General features: G+C 38.5%; 1 protein-coding gene across 1 annotated transcript; it reads right to left on the bottom strand.

Moving 5' to 3' along the window:
* Nucleotides 1–606: 606 nt before the first annotated feature.
* LOC122906989 (proteasome maturation protein) lies at nucleotides 607–14,988 on the bottom strand. The gene is made up of 6 exons (XM_044249521.1): nucleotides 14,894–14,988; nucleotides 12,258–12,355; nucleotides 10,110–10,170; nucleotides 6,699–6,800; nucleotides 2,915–3,008; nucleotides 607–777 (listed from the first exon to the last, which is right to left on the bottom strand). The coding sequence occupies exons 1-6, from the start codon at nucleotides 14,894–14,896 to the stop codon at nucleotides 710–712; spliced, it is 426 nt and encodes a 141-aa protein (XP_044105456.1). The 5' UTR covers nucleotides 14,897–14,988; the 3' UTR covers nucleotides 607–709.
* Nucleotides 14,989–21,924: the final 6,936 nt, after the last annotated feature.

Below are 21,924 nucleotides of genomic sequence, written 5' to 3'. Positions count from 1 at the left end.
TTTTAAATAATAATGGAATTTGTGTGTACAGGAATATTCTAATTTTCTTCAATCTAATCATCTTGTGATATATAAATCTATGCAGTACAAGAGCTTAATCACTGGTTGCTTTAATTTTTCACTTTAAAGATAAGACTAAATCAAAACCTTTGAACTTATTATACTTTTCAACCTGAAAGAACCAAAAAATAGCTACAATTTTAAAAGCAACAATAAATCCAATATTATTCTGATGAGTATCAATAGGCTATACTGAAACAAGGTGAAAGATAAATATCTTACTTTGTACTTAATTTGAAATGTTGCCACTGAAATCAATTATAGATGTTTATTCTGAAAGATGCTACTATGAAGGCTGCAGACTCAAATGCTGATAATGGTTCTTCAAAATTAAATTTATGGAACACCCAGAAAACAGGCTACATTGGAACCTGTAGACAGTTTTAAAATACTCTTTTCCAACAATTTTTTAAAGACACAGAAGGCTGTTGTTTTCTGTAATTGGGAGTTTTAAAATCATCTTCCTTTAGTGCTTTCCATTGTCACATGGCCATAAACCAACGACCAAATAATTTCAAATGATCACAGATAATATTTAGACAAAAATTCTCATGTGTCAGTACTTTTAATGTTGTGTACATCAAGTTATAGTAAAAAGATGACTATAAACAACATGCAGCCCCTCTATTTTCATGAACAGCACAACACATTACAATAAACCGAGTTTATATTCCACCATCAAGTGTGGTTCTCCCATTAGTTCACTTTGTGATGGGTCTGAAAACAAACAAAAACAAACATATTAAAGATCCTCAAAAAAAAGATAAATTCAATGATACTACCCACATGAAAATCTAGAATAGGCAAAACTGACAGGAAAGAGACTAGTGGCTGCCTAGTGGGGTCAAAGGTAGGGAAGTGACTGCGAAGGGACCAAGGAAACTTTCTGGGGTGATAAGCATTTTGTATCTTTACTGGGGGGACACTTACACAGCAGTACACATTTGCTAATATTCAAAGAACCGTACACTTAAAATGAGTACATTCTATTATACATCAATTATATCTCAATACAGTTGTTTAAAAAAAAAAAGCCAGAATGAAAAAATTCTCCTTTTTCAAAATTCAAGCCTTCCAGTGGCTTCCCAGATGAAACAATCTCTAATTAAAAGATTGAGCAAGTCTCTTAATCTAGTTTGCAAAAACATTTTATTTCTATTGTTTTGTGCTCTGTTACATATTATATACACATACACAAACATAAATCAGAATTCAAGACCAAGAAAATCTTTAAAATCTTCACTATCTTGTTTTTAGAGAGCAATCAGAAAAAGTCTTATTCTAACTGAAGAGTACACATAAGGGAGCTTTTAAAATTAATGGCAACAGTAAGCTTCCAAAAACAAATAAAGCCTTTTCCTGTTTCTGCCCCCTATTCGGATAAAAACCCAATGAACTGTAAAATTAGTTTGTAAAAATAAATAGCCATCCATATTAAAAATTACAGGTCTGGATGATTCCTCACTGATCTCCTCAGACACTAGAGATTCTTGTGTCACATCAGTTCAGCAATCTATACACTCACTCTCTACACTCATCACACAACAAAGTAGCCTTAGCAACAACTACCGCTGCTATCATTAATAGCAGAGTAACTGCTATATAAAAGGCATTCAAAATCTAAACTTATTTTAAAAAAATGTCTCTACCATGAGTACAAAGAATAGGCAAAGATGTTTGCTTATAGCACTGTTTTGTGTTAAGTGAAAAAAGACGGGCACCTGAGTGGCTCAGTTGGTTGAGCGTCCAATCCTTGATCCAGTTCAGGTCATGATCTCAGGGTCATGAGACTGAGCCCTGAGTCAGTCTCCGCACAGAGCCTGCTTAAGACTCTTTCCCTCTCCCTCCCCCAACCCCACTCACACACACCTCTTTCAAAAATTAAATTAAAAAAAATAAAAGTGAAAAAAGCGTCCAGCAATAAATGCACTGATGTATCATACATACTTTAAGATATACACAGTACACCAGTTGTGTTAAAAAAAAAAAACACTTAGCAATGCTGAATATTTCTGACTATATATATTAGTATGAAAACACACAGAAAAAAGTCTGGAAGGAAATATACTAAATGAAAACAGCAAGTAACTGAAGAATAGGGATGAGAAATGGGTGTGGGGGGAATCACGGAAGACCCGAGTTTCAGATGTAATGTTTTAAAGTGTTAAACAATACATCAATTTTTACGACAACTTTCTTTTAAACTCTACTTTTAACTCTGACTTTAATGAAGTGCATGCTTCTGGAGTCCTGGGATCAAGCCCCGCATTGGGCTCTCTGCTCTGCGGGGAGTCTGCTTCCCCCCTCTCTCTCTGCCTCTCTGCCTACTTGTGATCTCTCTCTCTGTGTCATATAAATAAATAAAATCTTTAAAAAAAAAAAAAAAAAAACCGACAGATTCTTCTTTCCTGTTCACCAGCTACAGAAGCACAAAAACTCTCTGAGGGTGGGAGTTATTTTTTAAAGAAAACGTTTCTGACTTTTTCTAGTCATTTTAAAAACTCGTCATATCCCATAAATATTTTGAATACTGAAACAAAAATCATTGTTTAAGCTACCCTTGTAATACTAAATTAGATTCACACATCAGACTATAATTGCAGGACATGAAATGAAGGACTATCATCAACTGACTGATAATGACTACAACCTCGAAACTCCATAAATTTCTCCTTTAAAACCAGTTGAAGAACAGTTATTACCACTGAATATTGTCTTACAGCAATGAATAAACATAAGCGAATCAATCCAATGAACTATAAGCTCCATAAGGATGAGGATGCTACAGGTTTTGTTTGCTTCCATTGCCTTGTACGTTATTAGGACTCCATAAAAGGTGCTGAATGACACTTACCATTAAGAATATCTTCAAATCCAATAGTCTCATCATTACCCCTCAAAATATCCAGTGAAAGGTTTGAGCTTGGAAGAAATGGAAGACGCTGAACCTTCACGAAAAATATGAAAGGGCAAAATAAGAGAAAACCAAGGGGAGAAAGAAAACAATATATAATCTAATTTCATCCTCCTCGTTCTTTACATGTAAAATTCACAAAGCTACAAATAAAACACCAATTCATATTTTAGACCCAAATCAATTTTTTAAAATTCCTTAAAACTTTATTCAAAATATATAAAGACACTGAAAATTAGTTTATTAACACTTAATAATCCCATCGACTTTGCATATATTTTGGGACTTGGCTTCTGTCCCAAGAAAACCACAGTATACACGTGATGAAATGCAAAACCCCAGATCTAACGTCATATCTATTTCATAATAAAAGTGGGATAATCAAACTCCTGAAGAAATTCCAACTCGGTAAGAGCATTATTCTACTTAGTAAACTGATCACTTCACTTTGTATGTTGTTTTGTATTGCTCATTATAAAAAACGTAAGTTATGATCCTTAAAACAGTTCGGCTAACCAGAAAGGAAGACCAAAGTCACCTGTGGGGCCTTTAAAAAACACAATACCATTCTGAACTAGCGTTATTTACCTTTCTCAAGAGTTAAATCTAAACAGTGCAGACTGAAATCTAAGTACACAGTGAAGCAAGCACGGGCTGCAGAGTCAGAGACCTGGAATCAAACTGTTCTACTACTTACAATACTAGTTACCTGATCTGTCTCACCGTCAGCTTCCTCACCTGTGAAACAGGGTAATACCATCTTCCTCTCCAACATGCCAGATGATATGGTGTAAGGATGTTTATAGTATAGTCACTGGCATATACTTGGTATTCAATCAACTTTTATATAGCCAAACCAAATTTTCAGTTTGTGTGTTGTTAGTTGTCTAGCGGTCATAATCAGAAACAATGCAGATTACTTTGGATATTGACAAAAGAATGCCAAGAGTAATAGGTGGTCCATACTACCGGATACTAGTATTTTAAAATAATCATAACTCTGAAATCTAAGGGTGCTGTTAAGATAATTTCCCCCAAGAAATATATCCAGACTAAAAATATTTTTAATTACTAATGGCCTATAGTGTTTGGGATGAAAAAAATTCTCTAGGTTGTCAAAATTAGAAAAATATACCTATTACTTAAAATATACATATGTTTTTATTTATATTTACATATATATATATATACATATACATATACATATCTTTCTTTCTTTAAAAGGAAAGTAGGGATGACAGAGGAAGAAACAAAAATGCTACTTAAAGTTAATCCAAAGAATAAGGGCCTGGCAGGTACAGTTTGATCAGATATAGCCCTGAGAAAGGACCAAAAGCAGGGATGAGCAGACAGCTATTATACATCCCCATAAACAAGAATTGCAGTAGTACAGGGATAAGAGGGAAAAGAGAGGGAGCAGAATTTTGGGCAAAGATTTCTGAATTAAATGGGATTAAAATGTTAGGGCTGATATATGAGCCATATGTAGCTGGAATGTGAGCAGCAGGAAAATCAAAGCGAAGCTAGCAAATCTGTGCCACGTTTGTGTTATTTCAATCTTCAGAAGAACCCTAATAACCACACACTGTTGTTATGGTTAACTCCATCTCACATTAAAAACAAACAAATGGGGGCACCTGGGTGGCTCAGTGGGTTTAAGTCTCTGCCTTCGGCTCAGGTCATGATCTCAGGGTCCTGGGATCGAGCCCTAAATCAGGCTCTCTGCTCAGCAGGGAGCCTGCTTCCTCCTCTCTCTCTGCCTACTTATGATCTCTGCCAAATAAATAAAATCTTAAAACAAACAAACAAAAAACAACAAACAAACAAATGATCTGAGGCTCAGAAAGGTCTCTAACTTATTTAAGTTCTTAAGAGTAGTAGATGGTGGAGCCAAGATTCACATCTAGATTATTCTGACTTAGAGCCAGAGACGCTCTTTTAAAACTTGATCATTGGAAAAAAGTCTTGAAATAGCTTCCACAATGACTTAGCTAACATAGTTGATGGCACTAGTAGAATTCACTGAAAAAGACACAGTAGTAGGAAGAACATTTATAAAAGCCAAAGGGTGAGAGAAAAACTGAATCAGGACATGCAAGTAGTTTTAGGAGGCTATGAAGTATGGTAGAGAACAAGGAGAGGCCAGTTCATGGACAAAGCCATGTTAAGGAGCTGAGTTTTAATTTAAGGGCAAAGTGAGGGGAGTGACATGGTCAAATCTGTATTTTATCAAGATTATTTTGACTAGAGCATGTACAATGGTGGGAGGACAGCAGTGATTCAGACAAAACACAGTAGGCAATCAAAACCAATGTAGTAGCAGTGGTGAGAATATGTAATTGACTAGATGGTGGGAGGTATGGGTGGAGGGTAGGGATGTGGTGCAGGGTGAGATAACCACAGCTCATGCTCCAATCTCTGCCTTAGGAAGCGACCTATTCATACATGACACATGTGAGTATGTGAGAAATAGGGAGTTGTTCTGTACTTAGACATGTTTACAGCTCATGAGAATTAAAACTTGGGGGTCATCGGGGTGCCTGGGTGGCTCAGTGGGTTAAAGCCACTGCCTTCAGCTTGGGTCATGATCTCAGGGTCCTGGGATCGAGCCCCACATGGGGCTCTCTGCTCAGCAGGGAGCCTGCTTTCTTTCCTCTCTGTCTGCCTGCCTCTCCACCTACTTGTGATCTCTGTCTGTCACATAAATAAATAAAATCTTTTTAAAAATAAATAAATAAATAAAAATAAAAACTTGGGGGTCATCAACATATAAATGATACTTGAAGTTATAGGTATAGACAGGAAATAACAGGATGAAAATAGGACTAGAGATGGGAACTAAAAAAACAGAATTTCAGGGTGCAGAAAAAAGCAAAAGGAATCTATGTGGCAACACCAGAGAACAAGGTTTCAGAGATGAAGGCGATATCAGCAAAGTGTGGTGTCCTAAGAGCCAAGGGAAGGAGTCACTGGTGTAACATACCACAGGGAGATCAAACAAAAGGGCATACAGATATCCACATTGTTTAGGAGCAGCTTCACTGGTGTGATGGGAGCCAGAAACCAGTGGGTTGAGTGAAATAGTAGGTAAAGGAGTATACAAATGGAGGCAACTTTAAGGCGCTCAACCTGCAAAAGCACACTTAGTGAGAGAGAAGGTGCTATAAAGGGACTGACAGAAATTTTGTTTTAAGAGACAAAAAAGGTTAGAATGAATGTAAACCCTGCTGATGAGTCTGAGCAAGTAGAGAAAGAGGATGAAGCTACCAGCTATAGGAAGAATCCATGAAAAGGGAGTTCCCTGACGTAGTGTGAGATGACGGAATCCAGAGCACAGGTCAAGGCAGGTCTTATACACTTGGAAGGACATTTTTGAAGATCTTATTCCTGAGCAACAGGTGCACTCAGCTACATACAAACTGCCTACATATAAACATACAACCACATGCATATTCCTAGAGGTATTTCAAATTCAATGTAGCCCTCCCAAAAAGAGAAAACCATGAAAGTAGATGCAGAGAAGTTTTGGCACAGAGCTCATAATCTGAAGTTTTCCACGTAATGTCTTCTTTTTTCTCTACGAAGTAGAAATCGAGGTCATATCCTGAAAAGGAGCAAAGTAGAATGGACTGCAGAGAAGGTAAGGGTTATGGGGCTAATCCTGGAGAAGAATCCTTCCAATCCACAGCAACACACATGTCATAACTGACATCCATCAACTCACCTGCTGCACTGCCTTGAATTCCATTTGTAATTTTAGTGGAGCAAACAGACCCTGGATGTTTCTTAGTGTAGAAAAATTCATTTTATCTTGGTTGAGCTGAAACTACAAAGGCAAACAATGTAATTTCAAATGTTACACGCAACATTCTGCTTTCAAAACAGCACAAATACGTATGTAGCACAACACTTAAAGAATTTTAATATCCATAACTGAAATTAAAACTAAGTTTTTTTTGTTTGTTTTTTTTTTAAAGATTTTTTATTTATTTATTTGACAGAGAGAAATCACAAGTAGATGGAGACGCAGGCAGAGAGAGAGAGAGAGAGAGAGAGAGAGAGAGAAGCAGGCTCCCTGCTGAGCAGAGAGCCCAATGCGGGACTCAATCCCAGGACTCTGAGATCATGACCTGAGCCGAAGGCAGCGGCTTAACCCACTGAGCCACCCACGCGCCCCTAAAACTAAGTTCTTTTATTAATTTTGTCAATAAATTTTAGAACATAAATGTCTTTTTTATCCAGCGTGCACGTGTACTTCACCAATGTAAAATTATCACTTAAAATTTGGATTTACAGGGCGCCTGGGTGGCTCAGTGGGTTAAGCCACTGCCTTCGGCTCGGGTCATGATCTCAGGGTCCTGGGATCGAGGCCCGCATCGGGCTCTCTGATCAGCAGGAAGCCTGCTTCCCTCTCTCTCTCTGCCTGCCTCCCCATCTACTTGTGATTTCTCTCTGTCAAATAAATAAATAAAATCTTTAAAAAAAAAAAATTTGGATTTACAGAACTGATAAATTAAGGAATGTTTTTCACTTTGAAAAAACATATTTACAAAATATTTCAGTGTTTTTTATTAGAATTACCACAAAACTGTAAAACAAAGGAAAGGTATAAATGAGAAACAGTTACACACAAGTGACAAAAACAGTGAATTTCTAAGTATGCAAGTATGTAATTCAAAAGATTTCACAAAGGAAATAGTCTAACCCATGATACCACCCTGTTAATTAAGTACAATGTTTAAACTCCACTTGTTGGGGTAATAGATTCCCAGGTGGCAGGGAAACCCAAAACTCTAAAGTTTGTCCAGTTTGTATTGGGTGCTAATAAGCAATTTTTTTTCCTAGAATCATACTTCTACTAAACACTAATATTACTTCTAAAAAACTGATTGCAATCTAATGTACTTTAGGCAAAATGAGTCAACTTGACCCATAATCCTAATCTAGTTTCCCAAAATGGGTAGTGGATATGATTTGCAGACTACTACAAAGATGTGTCCAAGTTAAAGTACTTACAATAAGATAAAGTGACCTCTGTGATCAATTTTTACTATATTACATTCTCTTGATAAGATTTTAGGTCATGGGCATGGGGAATCATTTTGATCAAAAACCTACTGAGAGATTAGTGCCCACTTAAGACATGACCAGAGGCCACATTCATTAAGTCTAAGATAAGGTACCCAGTGACACGGTTTTTAATTACTTTAGCTAGAGTATAAAATTTTAACCCTTATTATGGGTATATAATCTGAAATTCTCACTGAAGGATTTCTGTTAAATACTGAGCTATCCTCCTAAGTAAATACAGTTTTATGTAAAAAATTCTATTTTATAAACTTTGATGAATATGTCCACCTTTTAATATGATGTCAAACTATAATTATCAATCAACGTGTATTTAATTATGAGCAACCACAGGCAAAATGAGGATTTAAAAAACTGATTGTAATCTAATGTACTTTAGGCAAAATGAATCAACTTGACCCATAATCCAATCTAGGTGGCAACAAACCACAAAACAGTCTGCCATGGAGGAGGTTATATAATCGAATTGGGAAGACATTACATATAGATCCGGGCTTCTCAAACCTTGGCACTACTGACAGGGTGGGCTACACAATTATTTGTTGTGGTGGATGGGGACTGTCCTAAACATTGCAGGATGTTTAGCAGTGTCCCTGGCCTCCATCCGATTGATGCCAGGACCAAAGACCCTTCTCTCCCAATACTACTTGTGACAGTCAGACATTCCAAATGTTCCCTGGAGGAGGTAAAATCATCCCTAGCTGAGAACCACTGGTATAAATAAGGATGGTCATCTTCCATCACCGTCACTACTACAGCTCACGATCATGGAGAGCTACTGTAAGCCAGCATATGCCAAGGCATGGAATATTACTAACTCCATTTTACAGATGAGGAAACGAAGACTTAAACAGAGATTAAGGAATTTGCCCAAGTTCAATTAGCTGCTAAGTATGGTGTCAAGAATCTAAACTTACATAGTTCAATTACACAACCCATGCCAAATGACTTATAATAGTTAATAAGTGGCACAGAATTTCAAGAGGCTGCCATTAGCTGATTAAGTGATTAAGGAGACTACACAGAAGCAGCTGATGTAAGCTGAGACTCAAATGATCTATGCAATTTTTAAACTCTTCATCACCATTTGGGCCAGTGTCACTCTGATTTGTCAATGTCTCTCTTAACATGTATTACTCAGAACTGAATCAATATTCCAAATCTAATGGCCAGGCTAATACTTGAGAAAGTGAGAATGTAATCTCCCTTGATTTGAGCCCCATCTTCCTGAAGTAGTAAGATACCTCTTTCTTCCTGCTCTGAACGTGTATTTAGAAAGTCTTTGTCTTTAGAACATGCATACAGGATATATCCTCTTCAGGGGTGACCCTTCCCTATCTATTAACCTGGTTAATACTGGTCCACAGCTATTCAAATGTCTACTCCTCTACAAAGACTCCCAGCAGACCTCTGCACAGGTGGCTGCTCCATCTTGGTCCTCTATACCATTTTATGAAGCCCCTAGCCACTGCTTGTCCTCCCATTAAATTTTCAGCCCCTCAAGGATGGGGATTATGTCACACTCATCTGTGAACCTACTGTGCCTAGCAAGAGAATACAACCCTCAGTAACTTGGAGATGCAGGGCTTGAGAAAGAGGTCAAGGCTAGAGATTGGACTGGCAGTCAATAGCAAAAATGGCAGAGGAAAATTATAAAGGAAAACAGGGTCATCAAATGAGGAAATATGAAAGGAATGGAAAGGGGGATTGGTCTTTAGAAATGTCCATACAGGGGCATATTGACTGGCTCAGTTGGTAGAGCATGGGACTCTAAATCTCAAGGTCTTGAGTTTAATCCCCATGTTGGGAGTAGGGCCTAGTTAAAATAGTCCATAAAAAAGACTAAAGAAGAATGTGTAGAAAAAAAGCTTTAGTGAAGCAGTTTAATGATAATTCAAAGCCTGCTCTACAGGGATATTGAAAGTAAGTCCTCATATTCTTCATGGTCAAATGCTCAACATTAAAATTATCTTAATAAATGAAACTATGTATTACTAAAAGTATATTCTTCTACTAGAGGATAAAAATAGAAACATGGATAACATACATTTTTTTCTGATAATTCAAGAGGATGACTGGGCAAAAGTTCATTTTTCACACAAGGTAGGCTGAAAAAAAATATTTAAAAGCAAGATTATAAATCACTCAATTGCATCTATCAACAGGTATAACTGGTATATCAACAGGTATAAAGGAATGGCAAAAGGGAGTTTTTAGGAACAATGACACTTCTGTATCTTGATTATGCTAATGGTTGCAGGGATTGATATATTTATTAAAATTCAAAATACTGTGAATTATAACATAATGAATTATATAACACTTTTAAAAAGGTCAAATTTACTATATATGATAAATGTTTTAAAACATATCAATTAGGGACGCATGAGTGGCTCAGTTGATGAAGTGTCTGCCTTCAGCTTAGGTCAGGATCCCAGAGTACTGGGATCAAGTCCAGAAACGGGATCCTTGCTCAGCAGGGAGCCTGCATCTCCCTCTGCTTGTGCTCTCTGACAAATAAATAAAATCTTTTAAAAAAGCAGCAATTATAGATACTAGTGGTCATTCAGTAGGGTGAACCCTTCGAAAAACAGTGTTAAATGATGCCCTACGTCTGGAAGAAATTTAACAAAGTATTTTTTAAATTACTATTATTTGATGACATGCTTCCTATATTATATAAAAAAAATCCAGGAGCACCTGGATGGCTCAGTCAGTTGAGTGTCCAGCTCTTGGTTTTAGCTCAGGTCATGATCTCAGGGTCGTGGGATTGTGCCCTGCATCAGGCTCCGCACTCAGTGAGGAGTCTACTTGAGGATTTGCTCCCATCCTCTGTCCCTCCCCACACACACATGCCCCACCCTCGAATAAATAAATGAATCTTAAAAACAACTACACCTCTTCTGTTCAAGTCTATGCATATTCAATATTTAATGTATTTTTAATAAATACATGCTGAACAGTATATTTGACATTTACTAAATACCTACTATATAAGGTCATACATTATTAGAAACAGGCCACTGGTCTTTAACACTCTAGATACATAAAGAGGACTATGCTTATTGCCAAAATGGGATTTGAGAGCTGAAAAGAACCTGCAACAATCATTCATTGCATATTGTCTTTGTACAGAACATTATCCTAGAAGCAGAATTTGAAAATGGCTGTGTTCACAGCAATCTTAAAGTCTAACCGGGAAGAAAAAGGAGCATTTTAGGCGGAAAAAAATAAATATATAAGAAATCATCAGAACCTGGTTACCGGCTAGTTTTATGAATTTGATTATACCATATCATAAATCAAATTATATCTCCAATTCCAAAGACTATAAACTGCATCTTTCACTAGAAAATGTTAAGACAATAATGAAGCATTAGGTCTGTCCCCAGACACCACCATTAGAATGACATTTTATTATAGTAAAACCAAAATACCTTAAAGTTACAGATAAAATTCAAAAATTCACAACAGATGTTTACAGGGGTAGGCACTACCCTTATATGATTGAGTAGAAAAGCAACCTGTCAATAAGTACCAGAAATTGAGACCTAAACATATAGAAACATGGAGGAAATCAAAGGAAGGAGTACAACTGTGTGCTGAAGCTAGAAAAGTAAAGTAACAGCAACTAACACTTACTGAGGGCTAACTAATGTCAGGTACTGTTCTAAATATTTTTCATGTATGAACTCTTTTATTTCTCAAAATGAAATTTATACTATTAACAGCCCTATTTTACAGATATAGATATTAAGACAGATAGCAATTAGGTTACCTGCCTGAAGTCACGCATCTAGTAAAGAGCAGAGCCAGAATCAATGCCCAGGCATCCTACTCCTGAGTAGGCTCTTAACTGCTGTGTTCTAGTTTCTCCCAGAGAATTACTCCAGTAGTTAATAAGGACACAAACGGCTCTCCAAGTTAGCAGTAGCAAAAAGAAGAACAGTACCAAGTCATGCCACCTGGTAACAGCTCCTTAAAGGATGCCCTATCCAATCCTACTACTGTTAAGACTTCCTCTTTTACAAAAAACATCCACTCCCACCCTCCCCATGTCTAAGGTATACTATTTGCTATGTCCCAAATTAAATATATATTTATGGTCTATCAAAATAGTTAAAGAATACTGTGAAAAAGAATTCACAGAAACATTTTATTGTAACAAAGTCAAAGTCACAATTCCCCCATATACCCTTTTCGAAGAAGATCATGACTTTCAAAAGGTCCACTTGCTGAAAGTTCAGTAACCGGAATACTGTCCTTTAACTGAGATCCAAGTCCTCTGGCATTCTACAACACAAATAAAAACACTATTAATACAAAAAATGTTTTAAAACTCACACTGAACATCTACATAAAAAACACTGTATACGCACTAGACCAAAAAAATAAAGTCTCTGCCCTCAAAGGACCCACAGTCTAGACAATTATGATGAGCCTTTACATTATGGTAGAATGATTATACATGGCACATTAAATAATATCAATTTTGGGGGTAGGAAGGATTCCTGATTGATCTCTGAATACTGTCATACTGAAAGGCATTCCAGGAAAAAAGAACATGGGTAAAGGTACAAAAATATAAATAAACAAGCTATAAGCAGTTTAACATGACCAGCTAACTACATATCAAGTAAACTAAAGCTGGCAAAATGAAAAAAACAAAAAGGCTTAAACATGCAAAGAAATTCAGGTTTTATTCTGAAATTGAGAGAGAGCTTCTGAGGGTTATGACAGGATCAGATTTACTCTCATTGGAAAGATCCCTTGCTTAGGTTGGAATGATTAGCACAGAATGAGAATAGTCCAGGACAGACTCCTGGGAAATACAATTCCTTAATGAAGAACAAAAGAGTTGGATTAAGAACAGGCTAGCTAGAAGAAGGTGGTCACAGAAGCTAAGGGGAAAAAAGAGAGACATTCAGAAAGCATTTGGTCTTTAGGACAGGGTACTCCCTATGAAAAATCAATCTAATCAGTACATTATAAACAAAACCAAACAAGAACAAAGACTCCCAGTATATCTGGTATTGGTTTATTATCACCCTACACATCTATACCATAAAAATTTGATCATCAAATATTTATTAAACATCTACTATGTGGCAGGTACTCCGGTAGATGCTGAAGATACACACCTACCTTCCAGGGTTTAATCTAATGAAGATAAATTAAACAAGCAAATAAATGCAATAAACATTACAACAGGTAAAACACAAAAGCTGACTTCTAATCACTTGTTGCTCAAGTACAATATTGCTGTAATTCTGCAGAAAAATGTAAAACGGCTACAGGTAGTTTGGTATCCCCTTACACTATCCTAGGAGAAACTACTCTAAAAAACCAGCATTTTAAATTGATTTCTTAATTTATCTGTGTGTATTTTATATTGTCAGGTACTTTATCCTGTTCAGAGTTTCTTCAATCTACCATTCTACTTCAGGATCTCACACCTGGGTAACTTTAACAGCACTTGACTGGGTCTTGCTGTCTCCAGACTTTTCCATTTCCACTTCCGCAAATCAAGGTTTTCCTAAAACGTATAATATCTACCACCAAGCTGTTATAAAACCTTTCACTGATTTGCCAATGTCTTCTTTGAAAAATAAGTCCAACATCCTTAGCCTGGAACTCAAGAACCTACAAAACAGGCCTCCCCCCAGAGAAGTCAAGGTTGATCAGGAAAAGAATCTTGAACCTAGGGAAACTGTCTCTAACCTACTGTGTAACTATGATCAAGGCATACAATCTCTCTGGCCCCTTTTACTCATCCCTCCAAGTGCCTGAACTCTTTCCTCACCTAGAGTTATATGACTGTGCCTTTCCAAATGTATCTCCTGGTACTTTCACACATAAATATTCTCCTCCTCTCAGACTGCTTTGTTATATAGCAAGAGAAGAAAAGTTTCTTCTACACACAAAGAAAAGAAAAATTCGGATTTCTGGGCTTTACTGTCATGATTTCACCCAATTTCCTTCTGTAAAATAACAGGATTGGTACCTGATGTTCCTATTAAAGCAGCAGAGAAAAACAAATCTATGAGAAGTTAAGTACCACTAGACCTCAAAGTGTTTATAAGACCTCTTCACAATGATCAGCAGTATTTCCAACAGAAACTTTCTAGAGTTAGATGGCCTCGTATCAGAGTCAGAGGCCGCAGCCCTTTAGGAGTCTTTCCCAAGCATCCCAATTTTAAAGTTAGAAAGACAGAAAGTGGATGGTAGTGGGGAGGATGCACTAACAATACTGACAAACGGGGAGTAACAAACGTCTCGATTTTTTCCCCTCCAACTTCTGGCATACTACAGGTTCCCCAAAATGTCTGTAAAGGTGAGAGATAAAAAGGAGACTTTATAGCTGGGTTTGTTAGCAAAGCAGTTCCGCGGCCTGGGGTGAGTGAGGAATTCGAGGGCTTCGGCCCCCAAGGTTTGCCTCTCATGGGGAGGGTAGTCAGTCGGCGGCGCCGCAGCACACACCACAGAACAACGCTGCACTTTCGGATTTGTCCTTGCCAGCTCGGCGCCAACTATGGGGAAGAGGGCCGGGGCGTGCTGGGGGTCTCCAGGTTGAGACCGCGCACATCGAGAGAAACAAGTGAAGGAAATGAAGCCGAAGCGCTGCTCCCGGGACCGGTGCCGGAGCCCAGCCCGGGCGACAGCCACGAAACCCCCAACCCCGTGACTCGACAGATCATGGCGCCCGAGGCCGGCCTCATCCTCCCGCCGCCGCCGCCGCCACCCCGGGACGAGATAGGAGCAGGCGGCCCATTTCTCCCGGGCTAGGATCCCGAGCCCGCCGGGAACTCAGGTCGCCAGGGTCTCACTCACCATCTTCACTTGCTCTGTGAACAGCCTCTCAGCCCCGTTACCGTCAGTCGACCCCGCCGCTCACTTCCGTTTCCGGGGTTCCCCCCCCCCCCATCCGCCGGAAGTGCGTCCGTCCGGGCAAGGAAGGAAGGAGGGCGCGGGGCGCCGGGAGGGAGCAGCGCGGGGCCGGGGCTCCCACGCTTGAAGTCCCGAGGGACCCGGGGCCAAGGGCTCAGTAAGGGTGTGGGCTGGGAGGAAGGCGGGGTCGGGACGAGACGTGCCGGAGGGGAGGGAAGACGACCTCCGCTTGATTAATAAACGTCTGCCATTGGTACAGTATTTGAAGATGGGCAATGTGCTTTGGTAGATGCGTCCCCTTATTTAATTCAAAAGCTCGTTAAAGTGGGTACTACATTTTTCGTGAGGGTAAACGAAGCATAGGTGGGATGAATAATTTGCAGTCTTTGAGCTAGTAAGGCAAACGGAGAACACGAGGCTTTGCCAGTTTATTTATACAGATCATATATCAAAGACCTGCTATGTTCAAAATTCTGTCCCAAGGCCAAGAATACAGAAATGAATTTGGCTGATGTGGTTCCTGGGCTAGAGAAGCAGCGAAGTTGTTGGGGGTGGGGGGGAAGGGTGACATAGAATGAGGTATGGTTGATAATTACAGACATATATTGGGCTTTTACTTATAGCAACACAATTCTAAGTGCTTTACATGAACTACCTCCTTTAATCCCTTCAATATCTTATGAGGTATGTACCACTGTTGTCTCAATTTTATGATCAAGGAAAGCAAGACAAAAGAGGTTAAATATACCGAAGAACCCATAATCCATTATCATAATATCAAACTGTGTTGCCTTCCAAATATAATGTGATAAAATGGACTCACACTCTGTCACTGTATAATGGAGGTGACTTAAGGAATCCTCGGGCTGATAGTGAAAGGATAGAATGAACTCATTTGCGGTAGGAGAACATATGAAAGAAAATCACTGGCATTTGCTTAGGTTAAAAAAAAAAAAGGTAGGGAAGAAGGTATGTAAGGCTGAAGTTCAGAAAGTAAGGTAGAGTAGTGGGAGATGAGGCTGTAAGTAGATGGAGGCAAGTTTATTATGGAAGCCTCTGTGCCAGTTAAGGATGAGGCTTTCAGAAGCCATTGAAGGTTTTCTAAGGAAACATATCTAAGGTCAGATACGTTCTGTGTATCTACAACCATGGTCCTACAACCTTGAAGTTCCAGGGTAGTCCAGATTTCAAATATTCTGCACTGTTGTCCTTATCTTCTGTCTCTCCATATCTACCTTGAGATGTGAGTTTGAATGTTTTATTTGCATCTTATTCCTTACACTCAGTTCCACCTAAGGAGAAATTTTAAAACTGCAGCTCTTAAAAAGAAATCACTTTAATGTTGATTATTCACAATTGAGTTATTAAATTTTTGTTGAGCTTGTGATTCTGGAGCTAAAGAGAAGAAAAAGCCATTTCCCTATACTCAGGATGCTTTTATTTTCCTTAGGGAATAGACATGGTAAATTAATGTGGTAAATGCTTAATAGAGAAAGGGAGTTGGATCAGGAAGTGGTTGGGAACAGGGAAAACGGGCTTTTGAGGAAGAGGAAATGTGGAAAGGCAGAGATTTGCCAAACGGCATGTTGTAATATGGACAACGAAGTTTTCCACGTGTTTGGAGTTCTGGGGGAGTAGGGGAACAAGATGAAATGAGATTGGGGGGGGGAATTGGTGGGGGTAAAATAAAGGGCCTGTATAGTGTGCTGAAGTTTGGGGCTTTTTCTTTTTTTCTTTTTCTTTCTTTTATCTTTTTTTTTTTTTTTTGAGAAAATAGGCAGTAATGGAGGTCTTTTCACAAACATTTGACATTAAAAAAAATTCTGGTGGCAGCATGAAGAATATACTGGAATTGGGAGAAACTAGGAACCAGGATACAATTTAGAATATTGCAGTAGTCCACAGAAGAGATAGGATAGAAAGGTATCATAGCACATTGCAGAGACTTTGAGAAGCAGTGAAAAGTAGTGATGGACCTTAAGAAATACTAGAATTCATGAGGCAACCATTGGAAGGAGATCCTGCTGTGGAGACAAAAAAGAGATGGTCAGAGAGGTAGAAGGAAAATCAAAGTGCCACCAAAGAATCCAAAGGGGAAGAGAGTGTTGAGAGGTTGAAAAGTAGTTCAAAAGAGAGGTTAGAAAGTAGTTTTAAAATAGCTTTAAAAAGCTCATGAAGTCTCAAAAATAGATCTTTAGTGACTGATGTGAAGGTAATTTCAGTAGAAAAGCAAGGAGAAAAATTGCCTTCTTTTGAGCCATATACACACACCCATGTTTATATCCTTCTAAAAAGGTTTATTACAGCATTAACTAATACAAGTCAGTGTTATGTATGCTAGTTTAAAGAATTAAATTAGATTGGATATTAGAATGGTTTAATATGTTTGCTTAGGCTCTATGGAGAATAGACTATTAGTAATTGTTAACATCTGCTATATGTCAAGCCCTATTCTTAGTTCTTGACATACTTCATTTCACTTAATCTTTGATTACTTTATGAGGTAGGTACTACTATCATCCACATTTTACATAAGAAGCAAGCTCATGTGCATTGTAGCCCAACAAGTACCCTATTTTACTTTACTTTTTGTTGTCTTCCTTGACTTGACTCTTAAGCTCTTCTGACAAAAATATTTGTTGAATGCATGTTGTTGAACATAGCAGAAGAAACCCATCTAGAATGCAGGGTGAGAACAGGTGAAGGAAGACAGCCAGGGAACAGCTCAGGCTGATGTAAAAGCATGCTGAGTTGAAAAATGCCCATGGCATTGGTTGAGTCTTCATCCCTTCAAAAGTGAAGAAAGGGTGGGGTAAAGCAAATGTATGCATTTCATTGTTTTAAAAGAGTTTACTTATTGAGAGAGCCTGAGCAGGGGAATGAGGGAGGGAACCCAGTGTGGGGTCTGATTCCAGGACCCTGAAATCATGACCTGAGCCAAAGGCAGATGCTTAACTGATTGGGCCGCCTAGGTACCCCACCAATGCATGCATTTCAAAGTAGAGGTAGTTGAGTGATAAATGATCAAACAGTAAAGTGGGGAGCAAGAAGTTGTGTTGACATTTTTCTTGCTCTGTAAATTAGGGAAATTTTAAGATTTGTACTACTTTGGGCAAAAGAGTAGACACCACTGGACAGGCTTTTGAGGAAAGTAGCATCGTTTATGAGAAACCTAGCTTTCTTAGTTAGGGCTGAGATATGGGAAGAGAACTTGTGGCAAATTAAAAAAAAAAAATACTGGGAAATCTAGTTGCAATAAACTAGGGAAGTCTAGTTGAATGATCCAGGGGACTTAGTGGCGGGCTTTCTGAAAGGAAGACCAGTGAGCAGCAGGTTCAAGGGATGAGCATTTAATGGTACCAGAGAAGTACAGGGAGTAGAGAAGTTAAGGTCCTCTCCTTTATGCACTTGATGTGACCCGTACACTACCATAACCTTTAGCACTTAGTTGTATTGATCTATTTCCACACCTATTTCTTTTCAACAAGCTTCTGCACTCAGGGGCTATGCCTTACATATTATTTTATCTGTATCTGGCACACAAAGAACCAGTAAATGTTTATTGAATGGAAAATGTGGGAAAGAGCAGATAAATGGATAGTTGTGGCTAATAGGCAAGACTAGGCTGGCTCATATGGTTGGGAAATAGGTTGAGGTAGACATGGGTGATCCAAGAAAACTTATTTGAAGAACTTTCCAGAAGCATCTTCCTGGGCCTGGAGCCCAACCTTAAAGCTCAGCACTATAAGCTAAGGCCCTAAATCCTTATCTGGTTCCAATTATCCCCTTTCCCTCAGGGCTAGACTCAACAAAAACTGGCACCTTACCAAAAAGTCTAGAATTCTGACATCCACTAGCAGTAAGAGCCACAGATGTGTGTGTGTGATGTCCCCCCCTCTTCCTCTCCCCCTCCCAGCTACAAATTCTGGCCAGTCCTGCTTGGTCTTTTTTCTTCCTGGTCTCTGACAGTTCTTAGCCAGATGGATTCTTTTGAGCTCTGAAAGCAGGATGGGGGGATTTGGAGAGGGTCAGGCGACAAGGGTTGGTGACAATGGTTTTCCCTCAAGAGTTTGGTATAAAAGGATGAACGCTCCATTTTTTTAGAAAGATGGAAGGGAGAATTAATTGGTGTAAAAACTTTGTAAAATATATTCTCTAAGGTACCTATTGTAAGGCTGTGTAAGTTTCAGATACTATGTTCCCTTATGAGGTTGCGGAGGGAATTTTTGTGAAGAGGTGGTACAAATCTCAACTAATAAGAAAGTTACTATGTCTCAGAGGACCAGAAAAGAATATATAAATTATAAATAGTACACCCAACCCTTCTATAAATGATCTAAATTCTTGTAGTGTTGGGGAAGGCTCAATGTGCTTAATTTCAGATAAATCATATTTACACATCTGTCTTTGCAAGTCCCTTTATAAGTGTTAAGGGATGGAGAAATACTTTACACCCAGTTTATTTGACAGACCCTTTTCTTTAACCCTAAGAGATGAGTGTTTCATATTTCTCTTGAATTACTTGCTGACTATGATTTCAGATGGAGTTGCTTTTAAAAGAGTGTCCTCTGAATATGAAAAGCTGGGTTTTGAGAATAAGTGCTAAAGTAGACTCTTGAATCCAGGTGTTTTGTTTTACTATTTTACATCTGCATTGCATCAGACACAGCAGAGGTTAGCATTCCATTTTCCCTGCTTTTGTAGCCCCATTTCAGGTCTGTGCTTTTGAAAACGTGGTTTATACTTTTCACCATAAAGTGTCTTCATTTATTCATCCGTAGAGCATACAATTTTAGATTATATGCAACAAAATTTAAATTTGAGCCCCATTTCTATTACCCTTCATTTACCAGCAGCCCACATGTAGAAGCATAGAGTCACGTTAATACTAGCTAAAGAAAAATTTACTTCGGAAGGCAGATCTGTGAAAAACATCATATAGTTGCATATAGAGCCAAGTATAATATACGTGTACACTGGATATTTTCGGTTCAGATGCTGTTTTTTGATACGAGGGTCAATCTTCTCCATTGGCATGAGTAATTGAGGGGAAGCTTTTGTATTTTTGAAAATTCAAAATTTTGTTCCTTGAAGATAGTTAAAAACTGGAGGAGAGAAAGTTTACCTATGTTCAAAGCATACTTTTGAGGAGGTTACCTCAAAAACAGCTTACACTAATCTTTTTCAGAATCAGAAAGCTGATTTAGAATCTAAAAGCTAAGAAAGACAGCCTGAATCATTCTGATTGTATGGTTGGTCTGTTTGAGGGTTGTTTGTTTGTTTGTTTGTTTGTTTTTCCTCATGGGAGCAATACATGCTCATTGTAGAAAATTAGAAAACACCAAAGGGTCGGGACGCCTGGGTGGCGCAGTTGGTTGGACGACTGCCTTCGGCTCAGGGCGTGATCCTGGAGTCCCGGGATCGAGTCCCACATCGGGCTCCCAGCTCCATGGGGAGTCTGCTTCGCTCTCTGACCTTCTCCTCGCTCATGCTCTCTCTCACTGTCTCTCTCTCTCAAATAAATAAATAAAATCTTAAAAAAAAAAAAAAAGAAAACACCAAAGGGCAAAAAGAATGAAATCCAGAGCAGAAAGAACCACTGGGAATGGTGGCTTGGAGATGTCCTTTTATATGACAGAATATATTTGTTTCTTTAAAAAAAAAAAATAGATTGACTCTGCTTTCTAAGTGAGTTGGGAAGTTTTCTCTTGGCTTTTGTCATGACCATGTTTTTATTTAACGAAATATGTCATTCTGCAGCCTTAGAAAACACCCTTCCTTTACTCCTTCAAGAATGGTGAATTACACGTAGGCTATTTACTTGACATTTTTCATTCTGTCAGCATGGTAGGATGCCAAATGGCTGTTCCGAATAATTTTCAAAGGTATTTTTTTTGATACTTTGCCAGGGAAATCATAACTCTTAAGTGCCCTGTAACCCTAACCTCACAATTGGATTTATGGATAGATATTATGTTCCCTGTTTTGTTGTTTTCTCACTATTTTAATATCAGGGATTGATGCCAGAGACTAGTCAGCCTCACTCCATCTATTAAATTAAAATGTACGACTAAGTTTACGCAGTAGAGTGTAGAAGAAAAAAAGAAGACCTGCTTGTTTATTGTTCTAGTTAGGTGTTTTTACATCAGCAAGAAACAAAAGTATTACTTCTCAAATATTTAAGTGAAATTGCCTGACAAATAGTGTATCATAGTTAACAGAATAATTACCTGACGCCTGGGTCATTAGGAAGAGCTCCCTGCCTTATTCCAAACCATCTTTCATAGTGCTACCAAAGATGTTTTGGCCCCTAAAATTCAAATCTATTACGTAAAGCTCTTCAATAGTTTCTTATTGCCCACCCTACAGGGTAAATTTCACATTCTTTAGAATAGCAAGCAGGCCTTTTGTGATCTGATTGCCAACTTCATCTCATTCTTAAATCCTTTACTCTGCTCATATTAAATCCCTTGGAATTCTTTGAAAATGTTGTGAATTTCATCTACCTGTAGATTTACTCCTGTCCTCCCCCTTTTTCCTGGAAGGCTCTAGTAGCAGTGTCTTGGGGCAAGCATCACTTCCTCTAACGAAGCCTTCCCTGGTTTCCTCTACAGTCCTGCTTTTCTCCTTCCAGGGAGATGAGATTTGTGCCCTACTGCATATATAATACAGAAATCCTATCACAGCATCTATAACACATTGTTGCCCTTCTTGGTTTCACATATGCCTCTCCTTGTTAGACTTGTAAAACTTGTAAACTCTATACACCATCTTTGTTGGAGCTGATTGTATCCTTTGGTAGCTGTCATCTTTCATTAGGAACATAGTAATAGCCTTTCAGCTGGCCTGCCTGCCTCTCCTGGCTCACCTGTTCCCTAATCCATTCAACACATCATCACCTCATTCGTAGACTCAATGAACAATGGCTGCATGTTTCAAAGGTCTGGTGGTTGAGACTGGGTGAAATTAGCCCA

Source organism: Neovison vison, chromosome 5 (genome assembly GCF_020171115.1).
Source record: "Neovison vison isolate M4711 chromosome 5, ASM_NN_V1, whole genome shotgun sequence".
NCBI lineage: Eukaryota > Metazoa > Chordata > Mammalia > Carnivora > Mustelidae > Neogale > Neogale vison.
Note: the sequence above shows the minus strand (reverse complement) of the source record. Positions and strands in the feature narration are given on the sequence as shown.